A 20,014-nucleotide genomic window follows, 5' to 3' on the forward strand; every position below is an offset into this window, starting at 1 on the left:
CTGTAGGTAAATGGTGAGACACCAGGCTAACTTGAACCTTCTGGCAGGACATCAGAAGGATGAACTGGGTTTCAGTTGCAGATGTTGAGACTTTGGAGGAGGCTCAGTGATACTAATGTCAGGATCTGTAGAGGCTGAGGGCTGAGGATCTTCAAGCTTGAAGGCCAGAGCTTCACAATTGCAGGTGCTTTAGTTAGAAACATTGTTCTAGGAAGCTGTTTCTTCTTTTCTTTTCATCATCAAACAAATCTTGCAGTGGTTCTAGGCGCATCATTATCCCTCAGGTAATACAGAGGCTTCATTCCATCAAAGAATCATACTTGAAGCTCATGTCCTTTTTAATGCATGAAACTGTCAAAGAAAAAACAAAACTGCTGCAGATTTTTCAAGCATCCAAACTGATAGTTCTGCCTCCTCTAAGTCTTCTGCATCACTATCGTCATCATCTGTAGAGGATTTCAGCAGATCTTTGAGTTCCTTGTTGGTAAAAGTTTCTCTATGCTATTAGGTGTTCCTCAACATTGTCCCCAATCATGTTAGAGAAGCTTTCCCCACTAAATTCCCTTGGAACATTCCTGACTTTTGCATCAGTAGTGGGGATGCCCCTGAAATCATAGACAACCTCACTCCATAATGGCTCCCAACATGCACTCCTGTCTTGGGCATTGGGACATCTACAGTTTCTGTAATTGTGAAGCTCTTCCATAAATCCCCAAGCCGTCCTGAAGGTGAGGCAAGTGTAAGTTGCTTCAATGCACCTGATGATGCCTTGATCAAGTGGCTGCAGCAGTGACATAGTGTTAGGAGGCAGGAACATTACTTCTACATTCTTGTTGGTGAAGCAGAGACATTGGGGTGGCTGGGAACATTGCCAATGCGGAGGCCCTTGAATGACAGCCCCTTCTTTTCGAGGTATTTTTTTCACTTCAGGAATGAAGCCCTGGTGGAACTATCCCAAGAACAAGATGGCCATCACCCAAGCCTCCTTGTTGTGTTGCCAGAACACAGGCAGGCGATTTGGGGTTTTCATCACATTTCATCACTATTGAAGACTTGCTCTGGAAGGTAGCCTTTCTCTTCTATGAATTTCTTGAGCTCTTCTGGGGGCACTGATGACGCTTGGCATCAGTCAATGCTGATTCTCCCGTGATCTTCTCGTAGCTCGCCAGCCATCCCTTAGCAGCCTTCATCTCCTTCCTCTCGCTCTCCCCAGCCCCTTCACAGTAATGCTCGTAGAGATGAAATGCTTTTCACGCATAACTTTGCCATCAACAGGGATACGCTCCTGTGGCATGTCCTCTAGCCGCACACTTCATGCTTTCTCAGTCTTTGCAAGCACTTTAACATCAACCAGAGAGACTATTGTTGCAATTGTAGGTGAAGCACTAACACTTCCGCAAATTTTAGCTTCTTTCTCCTTTATTGTGTGAATGCTCAGTTCGTTCTTACTGACCTTACTGCCCACTTTGGCAAGCGACATGACACTTTTCAAAAGATCTAGGATTTTCATTTTCTCTTCGAGAGAAAGCACTTTACGCTCCCTCTTAACCTTTGAGGGATGCTTTGACCACTTAATGGCTTTTTAGGAGCCATTTGCTTCACAGAAACGAAGGGTGCCTACAGCATAAGCAGCCAACAAACAAGATGCGAGGTGAACAGTGTTCAAATGACTAGGTGCTGGAGAGAGACTGAGTGTCTGTGGAATGGCAGGAGGCTGCAGCAGCCTACACATCACTCGATTCAGTGGATTTAGTGTAGTGCTCAATGCACGGCAAATTGAAGTTTTGCTTTCTGGGACTTTCTGGAATTTCTCTTTTATCCAAATGTTTTCAACCTGTGGTTGGTTGAATTCGTGGATGCAGAAAGAACCCAGGGATACAGAGAACTGAATTTATTCATTTTGCATTTCAGTTGGTCTGCTTTTTCTGTGCCATATTCATGCATATAAATATGGCTTGATATGGAAAATATCAGTAGCTTACACTTTCAAGTTCTGTTGTTTGTATATTCTTCAAGCCTACCGCATGTATGTGGCACTATTTCCCAACCTGTTTAAAGCTTAAAGTATAAATCCAGTTAGCTTAATCATGATATTAGGGTTATGAGACTAGACTGATGGCTTTAATTCATTTGAAGACCAGTTAATTTTGTTTTATTCCATAGCCTTAAGTGGTACTCTACAAAAAAGTCATACTCAATGAGATAGTGTGGCTAGAGGGGTAAAACCTGTCTTGAGTACAGCAAAAACCGCTCAGACACTCCTGAGTGCATACTTTGGGGACAGAGTAGTAGTATTTCTATATGAATGTCTGCACTTTGAGAGTCTATACTGAAAGAATAGTCAATATTTATATTTATGTTAGGTATTCATCTCCTCCACTTCCATAGATATGGTCAACTTTAAGCATATTCAATGTGTGAAAACACAAATTTATAAAATAAATAAATGAGGGAATGTATTTTTCAGCCCAGAATTTTCTTTATAGTTCAGAGGAGTTTCTTTAAATAGTATGATTCCATATTGTATGGTGGAATATACACACATACACACATGTGTGTATTACATAAGTGCTATATATTTTATGTATGTACTATATATATTCATTTACATACAATTCTAGACAATGAAGTGTAAGTGCAATTATGTTCACAACTGAATATTGCAGTGTTCTGTGTTTTGAAATGCTTGAATTAATAAACATTGGTAGAAATTAGCTCATTGTTATGATTATACTAAATTTCTTAGATTTTTCACAGTTAAGTGAAGACATTTATTTTTCAGAATCAAAACAGTCAATTACAAAACCATTTCAGCTTTTTCAGTTACGGAAGTTAGAGTCATAATACACATTTAATTGATTTTGTATAATCAAGGCTGATTTACTAATAAGACAAGTTGTCACTATTTGCATATTAAACTTCTTCTAATCGTAGTTAGTGACGGTGAGACAACTCTTAAATTTAACCAAGAAAATGTTTATCAATAGACAACAGTTTAATTCTTTAAAGTTCATACTTTTGTTGTTTCATAAGTCCTATTAGAATATATTTATTTGTATAAGGAATTATCTGCCATAAATCTGAAACATAAGCTTATTGTTCCTGCTGCTACATTCTTGGATCACTAGAACCCCGACTGGAATCTCTCAGGGTCTCTATAGGATCATATTGCTACTGCTCAGGAGCCTGAGTCAGCGAGGGTTTGCTTTGAGAGAATAAGCCGGATATCCGTTCCTTACCCCATCCCCACCCACAAAATATGTCTGCCCAAGAGCACTGTCCCCAGTGCTCTGAAATTCTACTCACTTCCCACTAGGATTTTCTACACACATAACAACCCTCTGCCCCTGCCTGATGGTGATCCTTTCCCAGGATTTCCCTTCCCCCAAGGCCCGTTCCCTATGTAAGAAAATATGGTATCATAGAAGAAAAATTTGAAGCATTAACCTGGGTTCTTGCCACCTCATCTGTAATTCACTTTCCTAACAAGGAGGCCCTTGGATTGGAGCGTTTTATGAGATATCTGAGCAAGAGTAATTGTTAGGAATTGCATATATACACACATACATACACTTTTTTTTTAAAGGTTATTCTATGACATATAGGTTTTTTGGGTTTGTTTTTTAAATTAATTAATTTTTGGCTGCATTGGGTCTCCGTTGCTGTGAGCGGCCTTTCTCTAGTTGCGGCAAGTGGGGGCTACTCTTGGTTGTGGTGCTTGGGCTTCTCATTGTGGTGGCTCCTCTTGTTGCAGAGCGTGGGCTCTAGGCACACAGCCTTCAGTAGTTGTGGCTTGCGGGCTCTAGAGCACAGGCTCAGTAGTTGTGGCACATGGGCTTAGTTGCTCCATGGCATGTGGGATCTTCCCGGACCAGGGATTGAACCCGTGTCCCTTGCATTGGCAGGTGGATTTTTAACCACTGCACCACCAGGGAAGTCCCATACATACACTTTTCTGAAACTGTATCTGAGGTTATAAGCTTCACACTTGTGAAGATTTCAAGAATAAACCCAAAGAGCAACAAAAAAGTCTTGATAATTTCTTTCGTTTAAGTTTCAAAGATTCACATGATACAAAGAGAAGTCTGCAAGGGGCAAAAATGTAGCTGAAATGCTGACCTAAGTAAGAACTTTTAGAGTGCTAATTAATAAAACTGCATTGAATTTAGAAAATAGATCATTATAAAAGGGGCTGTTTGCACAAAGTTCGAGCTACTACTGATAGTGAAGCAAGAATACAGAATTTAACATAGAAAAAAGTCATTTTTATCATGATTCTACAGATAACACCCATTTAATTTAAAACTGACATGCGACTTTCCAATATGAATACAGTTATATTTAGTTTTCATGTTTCTTTAGTTAATTGTGTAATAAAATTTGACCAAACCTTTAAAAATGCCTTTCTTGCCCTCTAATGCAACAGACTCTGAAATTATTGGAGGGTTTTTGAAATAAATATTCTATCTATGTAAGTCTTAAAAAAAAATCCTAATGATTTGCTTGTGTCCAGTTAATTGATCTCCTTTATGAATTTATTTTAGGAAGAGGTGCCTCTAAGATTTACCAATTTCCTACTATGCGTTAGACCCTCTGCTGGAGTTTTCATGTGTTCTCTCAGTTGTTATATGATGCTAGAGGTGGAAGAAATCATCAGGATTTCTAGGGGTTCCCAAACTCATGTGTCCTCAGACACTGAGACCGACATGAAACAAGCTGTTGGCACTGGGGCAACTTCTCAGAATCGGCTTCTCAGATCCAGTGGACTCTTTTCATGGAAGAATGTAGGCTTGGGGTGCCAGATCTTTGTATTTTTCTAAGAGGAACAAGAAATTAGAATTTTTATGTGAAGTCTCCTGTTTGTTTGGCCAGCTCCAGATTAAAAAATAAATAAATAAATGATGTGCGGACCAAACAAAACATTTCTACAAGCTAGATCTGATTGTCTGACTTCTGGTTTAGGACTTCTGAGCTAGCCTTATCTCTCCGAAAATGAGACCCAGATTGTTTACAGGGCTTGCCTACAGTCAGCAGCTGTCTGTACCAAAGGTGGAACAGTGACCATAGATTCCATTTCCAATGTCCCCCAGTCCATGCATTTGTAGGACACAAGGTGCCCAAGCAGAAACCCTTAGGCCATGGAGAATGGGTGAGACTGAATATTGCCAGGAAAGGACTAGGTACACTCATAGGCCTTTTCTAGCTCTAACCTATGAAAATCATGTGAAACCCAGGCAATATTTTCCAAAATTAAAAAAAAAAAAGAGAGAGAAGAAGAGAAGCTATCATTTGCTAAGGTTTTTCATGACTTTTTATTCTGTTGTGGACTTTTCATTTTGATAATAAAGTAGCAATACTTTTTTTTTTTTTACCATTTTGATGATGTAAAATTAGTTGATTTAATGCATGTCCATCCTTTCGACAGTATAAAAAATAGTCTATCTATTATAGGTCATTCCTAGAATATTAGTTCTTAGTTTTACCTCATTAATGAAGAGTTAAAATTTAGACCTTTCTGTGATATATGCCAAGGTGAGTTCTAATCCTGAGATGAATTCTATAATAATCTGGGCCAATCCTGAACCATATAAGTATAAAAATCTACACAACCCACAGAGGGAGGTTTTAGAATTTTACTATAAATGGGAGAAGGGTGAACGTGCTCAGACACAGGGTTCAGGTATATGTCTGACATCAGGATGAGCACAAGTGTGGTGCTCAAGAGAGGGTGGTACACTTGCTAATCTCCTCATTCCCACAGAACACAAGAGGGTCTCTCTTGAGTTTTCCAGAGTACCTTCCCAGTGTTCCAAACAGGATCAAAATAACAACCTTTTGGGAACATACACAAACATGAAATTAGCTATAAAGGTTATGAGACTGAAGACATGGCTCTGTTGGCTTGTCACAGGGTAAAAATGGCAACACTTCTATCAAGATAGGAAGTGAAATTCAAGGAGAGGTACATTACATAACACAGGAATCTTATTATGTCTATGCTAACCCTTCACCCTTCCCCACAACCATTCTTGTTAGAGATAAGTCTGCCACATCAAACTGATCTACTGAGACCTACGCAGTAGAGAGACGATTCTAGGCATCTTGTCCAAACCTCTGGAGAACCTTGCCTAATTAAATCTTTGGCATAAAACAGAATGCTTAAAATTCAGACTCCAGAAATAAATATTGTAAAACAATGCTTATTATGAAAACACTAAAATTTCAAATTTAAATGCAAATTTTATTGGGCAGCATACATCGTGTCCCTAAAGTAAGGCGTAATCCTTCACTTGTTATTTTTCTTACTTCTAGAAGACAGGCAAGTGGCCAAGAAAATGTAGACAAAGGGAAGTTCAGTGACCTTCACAGTGTAAATCTGTAATAACTCTCGTACCACTTGTACTTACATCCAAGTAATGCATTCAGCAGCCTAATGATTAAAATATAGTTATAGATTTTGAACAGTAATGAGATTAGTGTTAGTAATAGCCTTTTTAAAAAATTTTGAATCATGTGATTAGATTCATGAGATTAATATTACATTAAAATTTATAGATACATTTGAAGTAGTAATTCATAAGACTTTAATTATATACGTAGCTCACTTTGTATATTCTATTTTGCCTCATGATCTTACTATGTTGGTTATTTTAAAATATAAAATACTTTTCAAGTATATCTCAAAAGCTTAAAGGTTGTGGCATAAATACTATTTTATGCTGATAAGGGTTGCATTTCATGTTATTTCATTAATGTTAATAGCGCGTCAATATTAGGTGGGGAGACTTGATAATTAGTTCAGGTCTCACTCCTGTCTTGGAACGTTTCTTCTCAGTTAACATCATGTGACACAAATATTTGTCATTTTCTAATGGACTTCCCAGTAATCTGAACCAAAAATCCAGGCATGTGTTTTATCAAACACAGAACTATGCCCCCCACCTTTTGCTTTATATCCTTCCTAATTTTTCCCAGTACAGTTGCATGCACGTTTTCTCTTTATACTTACTGAAGCAAGGTCATGGTACACATAAATTTTCTAGCTCGCATGTTAAATCTATGTATCCTGTTGACATTTCCACATCATTAAAAATTCTTTTATAGCGTCATTTTTAATGATTGAAGAATATTTTATAATGTGGATGGACTATAATTTATTTCACCAATCTTTTCTTGTTGATTTTTTCTCTCTTTTTTAAAATAGACAACATCCATGTAGCTAAAATTTTGTGTACATCCACAACCATTTCATAAGGATACGTTCCTAAAAGCATAATTGATATGTTAAAGAGAATATAAAATCTTAACCTATTTACCAAAAGGTATGTTACATGATCCTGTACTTTAGGACATGTACTAAATCCTCAACAACAAACTGTATTAAGAGTATTATTACTATTTCTTTGTCAATATAATAGGAAAGTGGTGTCCTATTGTTTTAATATACAATTCTTTGGTGATCACTGAGGTTGAATTTTTTTTATACATTTCTGGTTATCTAAACAGAGAGACACGGGGGCAAATTTTTCTAAAGATCTATAAGTAACCCTGCACAGAAGATATGAATTCTGTCATCTTGAATGTGCCCAGATCCCTCACTCTAGCTGTACATAAATGACATTAAATTTATAGTAATATAATGTTTAGTCAATTCAGTGAAGGGGACAGTTCAGTCAAAAACTCTGATCAAATTTCCTTTTAAAATAAAGAATATTAATAGTTAATTTAGTGGAAAGTTATGTCGCTAAGTTTCACAAGTAGACTCAAATGGTTTAGATGATTTTGTTTTCTCTGCAAGATATAATGTGAAATATAAATCTTATTGAAACTGCATATTTCCTTTGGCAAAGTATTACATTTTGAATGTATTTAATCTTTTTAGTATTTGTCCATTTACCTTCCTTTTTAAAGGTAATTCAATTCAAAATGTGACTTGAATTGAAAATATTTTTATCTATCTCTGATTTTTAAATACATTTAAGTGATCATTTATGTGATATGTGAGCTGTTTCTTGAAACACATGTTAAATCAAAAGACTAAAAATGTTATTGGCAGGAAATTGAACATACTAAGATTGAGTTATCCGTTGCTGTGTAACCTCTAGCAGCTTAAAACAACAAACATTATCTCACACATTTTTCTAAGGATCAGGAAAACAGAAGCAGCTTCAGTGGGTGGTATGGCTCAGGGTCTCTCATGAGGTTGCCATGAAGCTATTGGCCACAGCTGCACTTCATGAAGACTTGACTGGGACTGAAGGATCTACTGGTTTTTGTTTGTTTGTTTGCTTGCTTGCTTGTTTTTAATTGAAATGTAGTTGATGTACAATATTGTGTTAGTTTCAGGTGTACTACCTAGTGATTCGACATTTACATACATTAGGAAATGATCACCACAATAAGTCTAGTAACCATTTGTACCCATACAAAGGTATGAAAATATTATTGGCCATGTTCCTTTTGCTGTATATTACATCCCAGTGGCTTATTTATCTTATAACTGGAAGTTTGTACCTCTTAATCGCTTTTGCCTATTTCACCCAACCTCCCACTCCCCTCCCTCCTGGCGACCACCCATTTGTTCTCTGTATCTATGAGTGTGTTGAAGGATCTACTTCTAAGTTCATTCACATGAAGGTTGGCCAACCTTAGTTCCTCACTAAATGAGTTTCTCAGTAGGACTGCTGAGAAACAGACATGGCTTCTCCTAGAGTGAGGAATCCCAGAGATAGAGTAAGTGGGGGGAGGAGGGAAGAGAAGGGGAGGGGAGTATTTATTTGAGTAAATAGTATTACCTTAAGTAAACATTTACCATAAGCTACTAATCATAGATTAAAATAAATGATGTCTGCATTAAGTATATCAGAACCTATCAATTTCTTTTAGTCTTGTCTTAGCATTCTGAATTACATAATCTTTAAATGGCTAAACCTAGTTGTGCTTTAAAAGAATTTCCTCCCCTTGTCCCTCCTCATCAAGCTCTACCATATCCTAAAACCCGAACCCCAGATTCTCCCTGCATCTGCCTCTCTCTCCAGGACTGTCCAGTATTATGCCCCAAAGAGGGTAGGGTCTTGGAGGAAGGAAAACACAGAGTTTAGGGGGACCTCAAACACTGTGTCCTCTGTGCTTCTGTAGAAAGATGTGAGTACAAGTGACAAGACTCCAGCAAGGCTGGGCCCTGCCCCTCTCCAACTGATCCTTTGGCACAAGGGTCAGAAGCAGCTTTAAGTAGGAAATGTGGCAAGGGACCAAGGGGTTAAGAACAGCCCCAAACTTCAAGTCCTTGAGGAAGTGACATCCTCTCCTCTGGGTGGACCTGGTCTAAGTGCTTTGTTAGAAATAAACCAACATGGAAAAAAAAAAAAAAAAAAGAATTTCCTAATTGTTTTTTTTTTTCAAAAAAATTTCTCTCTTCATTGTTTTCTTTGTTTAAATCAAACTCTGTTTATTTTAAATAAAATGAAGAAACTTAAGTATGTTATCATTTTAAAGAAATGCCTAATTATTTTATGTATGAATCCTCTTTCCTACAGGTACTTAGATTTAATAATGAAAATCTTTATACTTCTGGGGTTTTATTAATTTTTTTTTTTTTTTTTTAGTTTTTGAAAAGTTTCAGTGTGATCCTTTTCCCTCAGAGGTTTAAAATAAGAATTCTTTCACTCTTAGCTCTATCTCACTTGGGACCTAAGTAGGACTGATGTCATGTCATGGTTGCAAAGGATCCTGTAATGACTTTAATATAGCATATTTTCTTGTAAAATTTCTTCTCATTTTCTTAAAACAACAGACACAACTGATTATGTAACCTTATCTTTTTCTAGGTCTCCTAAAAACCCAGAACAGAAGATCATTAAGAGAGTGATTGCTCTTGAAGGAGATATTGTAAAGTAAGAACTTAAACTGGTTTTTGTTGTTGTTTTTTTTGTTTTTATTGAGTTTAGGTTGTAAATATCTAGATTTTTGTTGAGTTTTAAATCACATCACATGGCAAGTACATTTCAATCCAAAGAGGTGTCTTTGAAGTCTTCAAACCTTTGGAGACTTTCCAAATGAACTGGTACATCTTTAATGAGTATCATCAACCATTTCAGGATATAACACGTAAATAAACTGACTGATGGTATTGTTATCCTTTACTGGGAAGCACAAGAGAAATAAATATTAATTAAGCTGAAATTAACCACATTTTATAAAAAGACCATTAAATAACTGTTTTTCAGTATTGAAATTAGTATGATTGTTTTAGGTTATGATGTCAAGGTTCGTTTTAGAAAAAATTCAATAACATTTTGTTGTTTTAGAAGCAAACACAGGAACTAAGGGGGAGCTTTTATTATAATAGAGACGGGGGAAGATGGAAAAGAATGTGAAACAGAAGCTTCTGAATCAGTGAAAAAAACAGTAGTTTTAAAAAATAACATTGTAACAATCAGGTGTTTTAACAATGTGTAGTAACATCTTATTTATTCTGCTTGCTGATAAGTCTAGAATAATGTTTGAGGTTCAACAAGTTAATATTGATGTGGCATGATATGTCTCATATTGATTGCTTACTTTAAGTTACAGCCAAGTCTGTACAATGTGGGATTCAATATACTTTGAAAACTATATTCAGAAAGTTTTTTGATCCCATTTTCCTAAAAAGCTTGTATTAATGACAATACAGTTTAAGTAATCTCATTAAAATGAACCTCAATTAAAATGGTCTAGAGCAGAATCTAGACCAACAGTTCTCAAAGGATGGCCCAAAGACCACTAGGAGTTTCCAAGACCCTTTGTGGGGTTCTGTGAGATCAAAACTACTTTCCTAGTAATACTAAGGTGTTATTTGCCTTTTCATTGCCATTTCTCATGAGTGTACAGTGGAGTTTTCCAGAGGCTACATGATGTATGATATTGCAGCAGATTGAAGGCAGGAGCAGATAAGAGAATGTGGCTGTCTTCTATTAAGCCAGATACTAAAAAGATTGCCAAACATGTAAAAGAAAACAAAGCCACTCTTCTCACTACTTTTTCTCTTGTTTTGGAAAACAGCTATACTTTTCATTAAATATGTTCTTTGTGTTAACTTACAAGTTTATTATTGTTATTTTACATTGAATCACTAAAGATTTTTTTAATTCTTTTAATTTCTAATATGATAAATATTGACATCTAATATGCACATAAAAGTTCTTTGAGACCTCAGTTATTTTTAAGAGTGTAAGGGTGTCCTCAGACCAAACAGTTTGAGAACTTGCTGATGTAGTAATGAATGGCAAACATTTTCATGTCCAGATTAAGTAATCATTAATAGCCTGCATGGTATCAATGGAGCTATCGAGGTATGGTATGTTTAGTTTATATCCATGAGTATTTGTTTGGTCTTTTTTTCTTCTAAAATCTTTATTCAATTATAAAGCAGAAACTAACACGCCATTGTAAAGCAATTATACTCCAATAAAGATGTTAAAAAATTCTTTATTGAGGTATAATTTATATACATATATACATATATATAATTCACCCATTTTAAATATACAGTTCAGTGAGCTTTAATATAAATGTATGCAGTTGTGCAACCCTCACTGCAATCTAGTTTTTGAGCCTTCCTATTACCCTCAAACATTCCCTCACCTGATTTGCCCTTAACACTGGTTCCCATCATTCCCCATTGCCAATGCCACACAACCATGGACCTGCTTTCTGTCTCTATAGGTTAGCCTTTTCTAGAAATTTAATTTACATGGTAATATACAATATGTAGTCCTTTGTACCTGGTTTCTTTCACTTAGCATAGTGTTTTTTGGTTCCTCCGTGTTGTGCACCTATAGTTTGTTCCTTTATATTATTGATTACATTCCATGATCTGGATGCACAACTCTTATGAATATATTAGAAACAATGAGCTCTACCTTTTAAATGGGTAAATCATATGTTATATGAGTTACACCTCAGTAAAGCTATTAAAAAACAAAACGACAGATCAATAAAGTAGGCAAAAGTTTCATCTAAAGTAATCTAACAGGATTAGGAATGCCAAGAGATACATTTTATAGTATAATCCAAAGGTAACACAAATTTCATTCAGATTATCATTATTGCTCACTAGCTGACTAGTCCACAACGTGAGATTGCAAAGCTTGTTCAGACATAAAAAAAAAAAAAGAAACCTCTGTGCAATCAGAAGTCCTACAACAGACCTCTCGGAAAAAAAGGATGGGTTCTTGCTTTCCTCAGTAAATGTAAATATTGGGTTCACAGAGGAGAAGCTGAGCTAGAAAGAGGGCTAATGGTACAGGATTGAAGGGTGAGAAAAGGGGATACGGGAATGCAGTAGGTTTACACCTTTTTTCCCCACTGCTGCAACCCACGTGTGCAAAGTCTAGGTTCTTTGTTCCATCCTGCAAACTGACACTTGGACGTGCATCCCATTCTGGCCCCTTCACTATGCCTCTATCATGCAGCAATGAATAATATAAAGAGTGGAAGTGGCAAGGATCAAGACTTTGCTACTGTGTGGCCTCTAAAGACTAGTAAATAATTGATTAGAAGGAAGTTACTTTTGTATTTGGTGTTTTAAAAGAAAATTTTAAATTTCATTTCTCTGAATCTTTGGTACCTAAATATCCTAACCTTCCTGGACTTTCAATTAATAATTGAATATATTCCTATAATTTTCTAACAGCATCGAAAAACATTAAGGGACATTTAGGGAATAAAATACTGTTTACTCATGTGCTTACTTCTTTTCTCTGTGACCCATTTTTTAAAATATAAGAACATATTAAAAATTTTTTTAATATGCTGTCTGTCTACCACTGGAAGTCATTAGTCGACTGGTGTCCTGACTTGTAGTAGGCAAGGTGCTTTGGTCTGTGATAGGACTTTCCAGTCCCACCTTTGTCTTGGTTAATACTGGTTTACCTAGCAGGCAAGCTAAGCACTAATGTAGGTCTGTAGAAAAATTTTTTTTTGAAAAAAATTGTTATTTTATTAAATGACCAAAGAAAACAAATTGGACTTATCAGGACTTGGTTATACTTACTGTGGGGTTTTATATTATTTTTATTTTGAATTACACAAAATTAGAGACTATAAAGGGAACCATCATCTTTTCAGAGGTTAAGCCCTTAAAAGGCTTAATCCAGTCCTCAATTTAATGTTCTGTTAGTTAAACTCCTTCAGATTACAATAATAGAGAGTAAAATATAGTTTAAAGAGGACTCATTTTAAAGCTACCTGGGGAAGGAAGGGTGATAGAGCCCAGGAGCAGCCTAGCCTCACTAAAGAACAGGAATGGCAGTGCAGCACTTCCGGTTTCTGTACCCTTGTGCCCTGCCTGCTGTCACATTGCTTCTGCCTGTCTTGTCTGTGTTTCAGTTGGCTTTTGCCCCATTGTCAACTGCTGACTTCCTTGGGTGTGCCCCATGTTTAAACTACCTGAGAGAAATCTGAGCGTGCCCCTTTGAGGTGTAGATCTAGAATCTGTCCACCTGACAGGCCACTGTCAACCAAGTGATCAGTTGCCTTTGGGACAGGTGCCCTTCCCTGGTCCAGTCAGCTGTGTCTAGGCCTGCCATTTACCTGGTACAAACCCTGTAATTATAAGGAACCTCTTGGAAAGGGCTTGTAGGTATGGCAGGTACCCTGAGGCCTCCCATATTCTGGCAGTGAGATTAGCAGTCCTTTACTCAGCACTACCCTTCAAAACCTCACTTTCTTTTTTTTAAATTTATTTATTTTATTTTTTTGGCTGTGTTGGGTCTTCATGGCTGCTCGCTGGCTTTCTCTAGTTGCGGCGAGCGGGGACTGCTCTTCGTTGCAGTGTGCGGGCTTCTCACTGTGGTGGCTTCTCTCGTTGAGGAGCACGGGCTCTAGGCGTGCAGGCTTTAGTAACCGTGGCACACGGGCTCAGTAGTTGTGGCTCGTGGGCTCTAGAGCTCAGGCTCAGTAGTTGTGGCGCACGGGCTTAGTTGCTCCACGGCATGTGGGATCTTCCCGGACCAGGGATCGAACCTGTGTCCCCTACATTGGCAGGCGGATTCTTAACCACTGCACCACCAGGGGAGCCCAAAACCTCACTTTCAATTAGACTGTAATCTGCTCTCCTTAGTAGTTGCTTAGACCTTACTCTCTAGGGAAGATATTTTGTTTGTTTAAATTATAGAAGTAACACAAGCTTGAAAAATGCAGAGTGCTTTAATGAACATCCTTGCACACATACCTTCATACACTTGTGTGTTTATTCTTACAGAATAGATATCTAGAAGTGGAAATATTCAGTCGACATACGTTTTGGTGTTGCTGTTGTTGCTTTTAGTTCTAATATATATACAGCCAAATTTCCCTCCCAAGAGGTTTGTGTATGTTTATACTCTTACCAACACTGCATGAAATACCCTTTCAGAGGAAATTGATTTAAATATCATGTGCAGTGGGAAAGCTGCGGGCTTCAGATTCAGAAACCAAAATATGGCAACACAAAATTTGGAAATAGTTCTCGATGATCAGGTTATATTTAATGTAATCAGTTCACTGATGGTGTAGGCCTTAGAACTATTCATTTAGAACACTAGTCCAGACACCAGAGAGATGTAGTTGAACAAAAGAGACAAAGTCTCTGCCTTCATGGAGCTTACATTTTAGTGGTTGGAAGCTAATAATAAACAGACGAACATGTAACACGTAATGCAATGTCATGAGCTAGAAGTGCTGTGAAGAAAAATAAAGTAGGAAAGGATGTGTAGGGTGATGGTAGGGTCTGGGATTGCTATTTTAGGTAGGATATTTACTGTAAACCTCTCTAATGAGAAGATATTTGAGCAGACTTCTAAATTAAGGGAGGAGAGGGGAAAGAGAGCCATACTAGAATCTGGGGAAGGACAGTTCAGCCCAAAGGAATAACAAATGCAATTCTGAGATGGATACACGTTGGTTGGGTGAGTTTAAGGAATTGCCAGCCAGCATGTTGCACCTTTGGGAAGGAAGACAATGGAGGTAGAAGATTAGGTCTGAGAGGTTTGCAGAACCTTGTGGGTCATAGGAAGGATGGCAGGTGTTTATTCTAGTGGGATGGCAGGCCAGTGGAGAGTTTTGAGCCCTGGAGCAGTATGATCTGATTGGTGTTTTGTTTGTTTGTTTGTTTTTGCTTTACAATGCTGTGTTAATTTCTGCTTTATAAGAAAGTGAATTAGCTATACATATACATATATCCCCATATCTCTTCCCTCTTGCGTCTCCCTCCCTCCCACCCTCCCTATCCCACCCCTCTAGGTGGTCACAAAGCACTGAGCTGATCTCCCTGTGCTATGCGGCTGCTTCCCACTAGCTATCTATTTTACATTTGGTAGTGTATATATGTCCATGCCACTGTCTCACTTTGTCCCAGCTTACCCTTCCCCTCCCCGTGTCCTCAAGTCCATTCTCTAGTAGGTCTGCGTTGGTGTTTTTAGAGACTCACTCTGCCTGCTGTGAGAATAGGTTAAAGCGAGGCAATCTGACCCAATTAACTGGTCAAAGTATTTTTCTTTTGAGAAAAGTCACATCCAGCTTCTTCTAACAGTAGTTAAGTGTCCTTGTTTATGACATGAATGATGACTACTTTGATTTGTTATTTTCGGAGTGACTCATAAAAGTAGTCACATTATTTGTAATCACCGTCATTATGATTATATTGGCAAGGTGAAAAGTAAAGTTGAAATATTTGTTCAAAGAATTCAGATGACTGTTTCTAATATAGTAAAAGAGGAGACTTTCAGGGGTCTGAATGTTCTCTCTTGATGTCAACATTGATTAAAATCACAAGGCAATTGCTTGATTCTCTGGATAGCTTAGCTAGGAATGTTAGTTATTGTCATAAAGTTAACCCAAACGGGGATGCTTATCTATAACATGAACAGTCAAAAGCTAATGAAAGTAATATTTAGACCCATTAGTTCCACCAAAATGTTTTTCATAGTTATTTGCTTTTTCTCATTAATTTGTTATGACTCACAGAGAAGACCTGTTTTAGAAAAGCATAAAATGAATACAAAGCACTAAACTGCAGCAAGTCAGTGTGAATCAACCACAGTCGGAATTTCGAAGGCATCAGCATTTTTTATTGGGACACTTGTATTTTTGTTTCACAGATTTTGTCAGCCCAGTCAGAAATGAAATCTAGCATCATTTCTCCTCGTACCTGATGAAATATACTTTACAGACATCTGGAATCTGGGCTTCCATGTAGTTAGGAACCTCAATGAAGTAAATGAATAGTCTTTTTAGTCTCCAGTGAAGAGGGAACCCATATAATTCATCACCTAAGCTAGGACACTTTCGAGAGTGAAAGGGGATGATATTAATTATTACATTGGAATAATCAGCAGAAACTGACCTGCCCAAACTGCGCCAAATGGTCACCCTAGCAGTAAATGTAAGCTACTTTCTAATTCACTTCACATAATTTGATTTTGTTTTGTTTGTGGCCATCCTTGTTCAGGAGAATTCCAAGAAGTGATCATAGAAGGCCATCACTTTGTGGCCTTCGAGAGGAATTAAGTCTGGTGGGATCAATGGTGTTGTGCTCACAGCACAGTGATTTTTCTGCTGTGAAGTACAGTGCAAGACTTTCTCTCACAAGTATTGATATTGCAAAGTAGTCTGAGGTAGAGAATCATGAGACTTCTCTCACTGCGAAATATTTAAATAATAATTCCTCTTCAAGTCCAGAGACTGTTTTGTGAAATGTCAAAACATCCTGATTTACTAAAAATAACTTTCTGCTATTAGCAAAAAAAAAAATCCATTGAATCACTAGAAATTAAACATTTTAAAGCTTGTTGATCTTAAATGCGCTATTGAAGATAGGGAAATCAATATTAACCTACCACAGATGGTTGGAACATACTATGTTCCAGCACATGATGAAGCTTTATAGGAAGAAAAAGAGAACTAAATTGAGTTTTCCCCAGTAAAACTAAATATGATGCCTGTTTAATAACTTCTTTTTATGGTTGGTGCAGAAGCTCTGAATAATAGAAGTCTAATGTGTCTACATGGCTCTCTTTGAAGACCATGCATTGGTTTATGGCATTTTTGGTAGATTAGTAATTAGGAATGTATCTGTCCTAAAAGGAAGGATAGAATGAAAAAGAAACTTGGAAAGAAGCTTGTGTCCAGGACCCTGATAAAGATTGGTGAAGGCAATGTTTTAGAGCATGGAAAATAATGGTTTTATTTTATAATTCTCAGATGGGAGCCAGATAGATGGTTGCTTCTGAGGACGGAAGGATATTTACACACTGGGTCCTAGCTGTTGGTAACTTGAACAGCAAGTTTTCAGAATGCTCTAAGGCCCTTTAGCCTGGTTTAATTTGAGCCCTGAATTTTTCCAAAGCAAAATAGCATGGCACATCCTTGCTTAGTACCTAGGATCTAACCAATGCTGTTAGCTAATAGGTAAGGGCTTGAATTGTGAAAGTAAGTGTCCCAGAGTCTGTCCAAGGGTTTATTTACCACTAAATAAGAGACATTTGTGAAAAATCATCAGCTTCCCTCTGATGTGAACCTGAAAAATTATTAATATATTCTGGACATTTTTACCTTCTTCTTGCTAAAGAATTTTAATTCTTCTTTAATCAAGAATTAAGGACTGGTAGGTAACCCATACCTTTTTGGAAATATTTCTTTCTTTTATGTAGTTGTAAATGATTATTTATCACACTACTGCTATATCCATGAATAAAAATGGAATTGCTAATAAAAGCTCTATGCCCTAGCAATAGGTATTTCTTTCTAACTATCAAAGTGATAGTTACCTTAAGTTTACATATAGAAATGTTGATCTTGGTTTTCTAAAGCTGAGACCGTTTCTGTAATCAATTTAGCAATATAGGGAGATTTCCAGAGGGACTACCTCTGGAAACATAGTATGTATACCTCCACCTAGGAGGATGCAGTACTTGCTGGAAGTTACTAGAATATTTAGATTGAATTGCTTTTTCCAATAATGATAACATCTATTATGTGGTATTCTCCCCACCCCCATCGGTGGTTCTCTGGTTTCATTTTCTACCTTAGTCGTCTTGTCTCTTGAAGAGGAGTCTTCTTTAGATATGAAACTCTTCCACATTTATTCGTTCATGCATAGTCATTCATTTATTCATTCACTATGATGTAGAAGTTACGAGCACAAACTATGAATTCAGACTTCCTTGATTCGTTTCCCAGTTTTGCTTCTTATTGTGTTACTTTGCCAAATTACTTAATTCTCTAAACTTAATTTTTCTCATCTGTCTGTGAAATAGAAATTATAATAGTACATACTCCATAGAGTTTTCTTGAGAATTACATGCAACAGTGAATATAATTTGGTTAGCACAGCACTTGGCACATAAGTATGTGTTCAGTAAATATTAGATATTATTATTAGTAGGCATTATGATTTAATCATTTATTGAGTGCCTAGAGTATTTACTATATGCTAGACACTGTGCAGAATTCTGAGATTATAAAAAGCCATAGATAGTCCTTGCCTTCTAAAGCTTACAGTTTGGTATGAAAACAACAAAAATAACAAAAAACAAACAAACAAAAAATACAGTGTAATGAAAGAACTGCCCCCATGGAGATGTACCAAAGGTCCCTGGAACATTGGAGGAGGAGCATCTGGTCGACCTGAGGAGTTGGGCTGTGTTGGAGACAACTTTCAGGTTGATGTTTGAGATGAAGAGGACATCTCCAGCCTCTTCCTTAATTGTGAAAGTAATACAGGGTTAGTACAGAAAATTCAAACAATACTGGAGCGTATGAAGAAAAAAGGAAAGGTCCCTTTTTCTCTTAGCCCTAATTGAATTCCCAGAGGTACATCTGGTGTATATCCTTCTAATCTGTGTCTCATAGTAGGATATTGAAAGGATTTGTCAAATATTTATCTTTCAGCAGTTTTTTCCTTGAATACTCCATAAAGAAAAATATATACTTGAGATATATCTGTAAGTATTTATGTTTCCCAATGTGTATGTTATGTTATACTAGTATACTCATATGTCTATACTAGGTATTTATTTGTAAACATGACAATTCCAGAATTGCTTATTTAGTAAGTCCTAAATAATAAATAATAGTCCTAGGAGTAACGTACACAAAGATACCATAGGCGTATTATTGGGTAGCAATGATATATGATTTAGACAAAACCATTTATAGAAAATTAAAGGGGAGAACATGAAAATAAATATTAACTGATATCCTCATTATTTAATGTTCTTCAAACTAAACTCGCCATATCTAAAAGGAAATATTAGCACTGTCATGGCCTCTCTAGGTAGTTCATGGAGTGAAATAACTGGGGTGCTTCAGGTAGGAAACCCATTGGCTTAGCTTAATTAGGGAAAATCTTTGCAACAGAAAGCTTAGCAGGATGCTGTGATCTGGCTCCATCCTCGTCCACATTTCCTTGTTTCTCTTTAAAAGATAGTAGTCAGTTTCTAACTTTATGCTTTTCACTAACCTCCTTTTCTCTCTTCTTGGGCTGGCTTTGGGACTTTGCTCCTCAGTTCTGCCATTAGTCTCATCCCCCTCCCCCAGTACAGATAGATTATGTGAAGTGCTCTTTTGGAATCTGATTTCTTCCTGGCAGGAAGTACATCACATCTGAAGCTGGCTGCTGCATTAGTGTATTAGCCTTCTTTGCTGCTGGCTTAATTACATTTCTTAGTATTATTACTTTCTGAAGTTGTGGACTCCAAGTTAAAATATAGACAAATACTAACTTTTGTACACTTCTTTGAACTAAATATTGATTTTTTTCCTCTGCTCACAGTAATGTAAGTCTGTCAAATATTTTGAAAAGACATATAAGTATAATTATCTCAGTAGGAAACTAAAAAGATTGTCTTTAAGTACCTTTTTAACTAAGCTTAAGAAGCATGCCAGGAAGATTCAAGAATATTTCAGGCTGAATAATTACTTAATAATTAAGGAACAGATAGTTCTTCTATTTTTGTGCAATTTCAGCTAACCTTGTTTAAACTTAACATTGACT

The 20,014-nt window shown here is 36.9% G+C and overlaps 1 protein-coding gene across 2 annotated transcripts in view; it reads left to right on the plus strand.

Moving 5' to 3' along the window:
• IMMP2L (inner mitochondrial membrane peptidase subunit 2) overlaps positions 1-20,014 on the plus strand; it is a 900,746-nt gene that overhangs the window by 615,665 nt on the left and 265,067 nt on the right. For both annotated transcript variants that reach the window (XM_082662558.1, XM_082662559.1), the window contains exon 5: positions 9,828-9,893. In XM_082662558.1, coding sequence (XP_082518684.1) covers positions 9,828-9,893 — 66 coding nt within the window. The remainder of the gene's footprint in view (positions 1-9,827; positions 9,894-20,014) is intronic.

Source organism: Grampus griseus (genome assembly GCF_964374135.1).
Source record: "Grampus griseus genome assembly, chromosome: 9".
NCBI classification, from domain to species: Eukaryota; Metazoa; Chordata; class Mammalia; order Artiodactyla; family Delphinidae; genus Grampus; species Grampus griseus.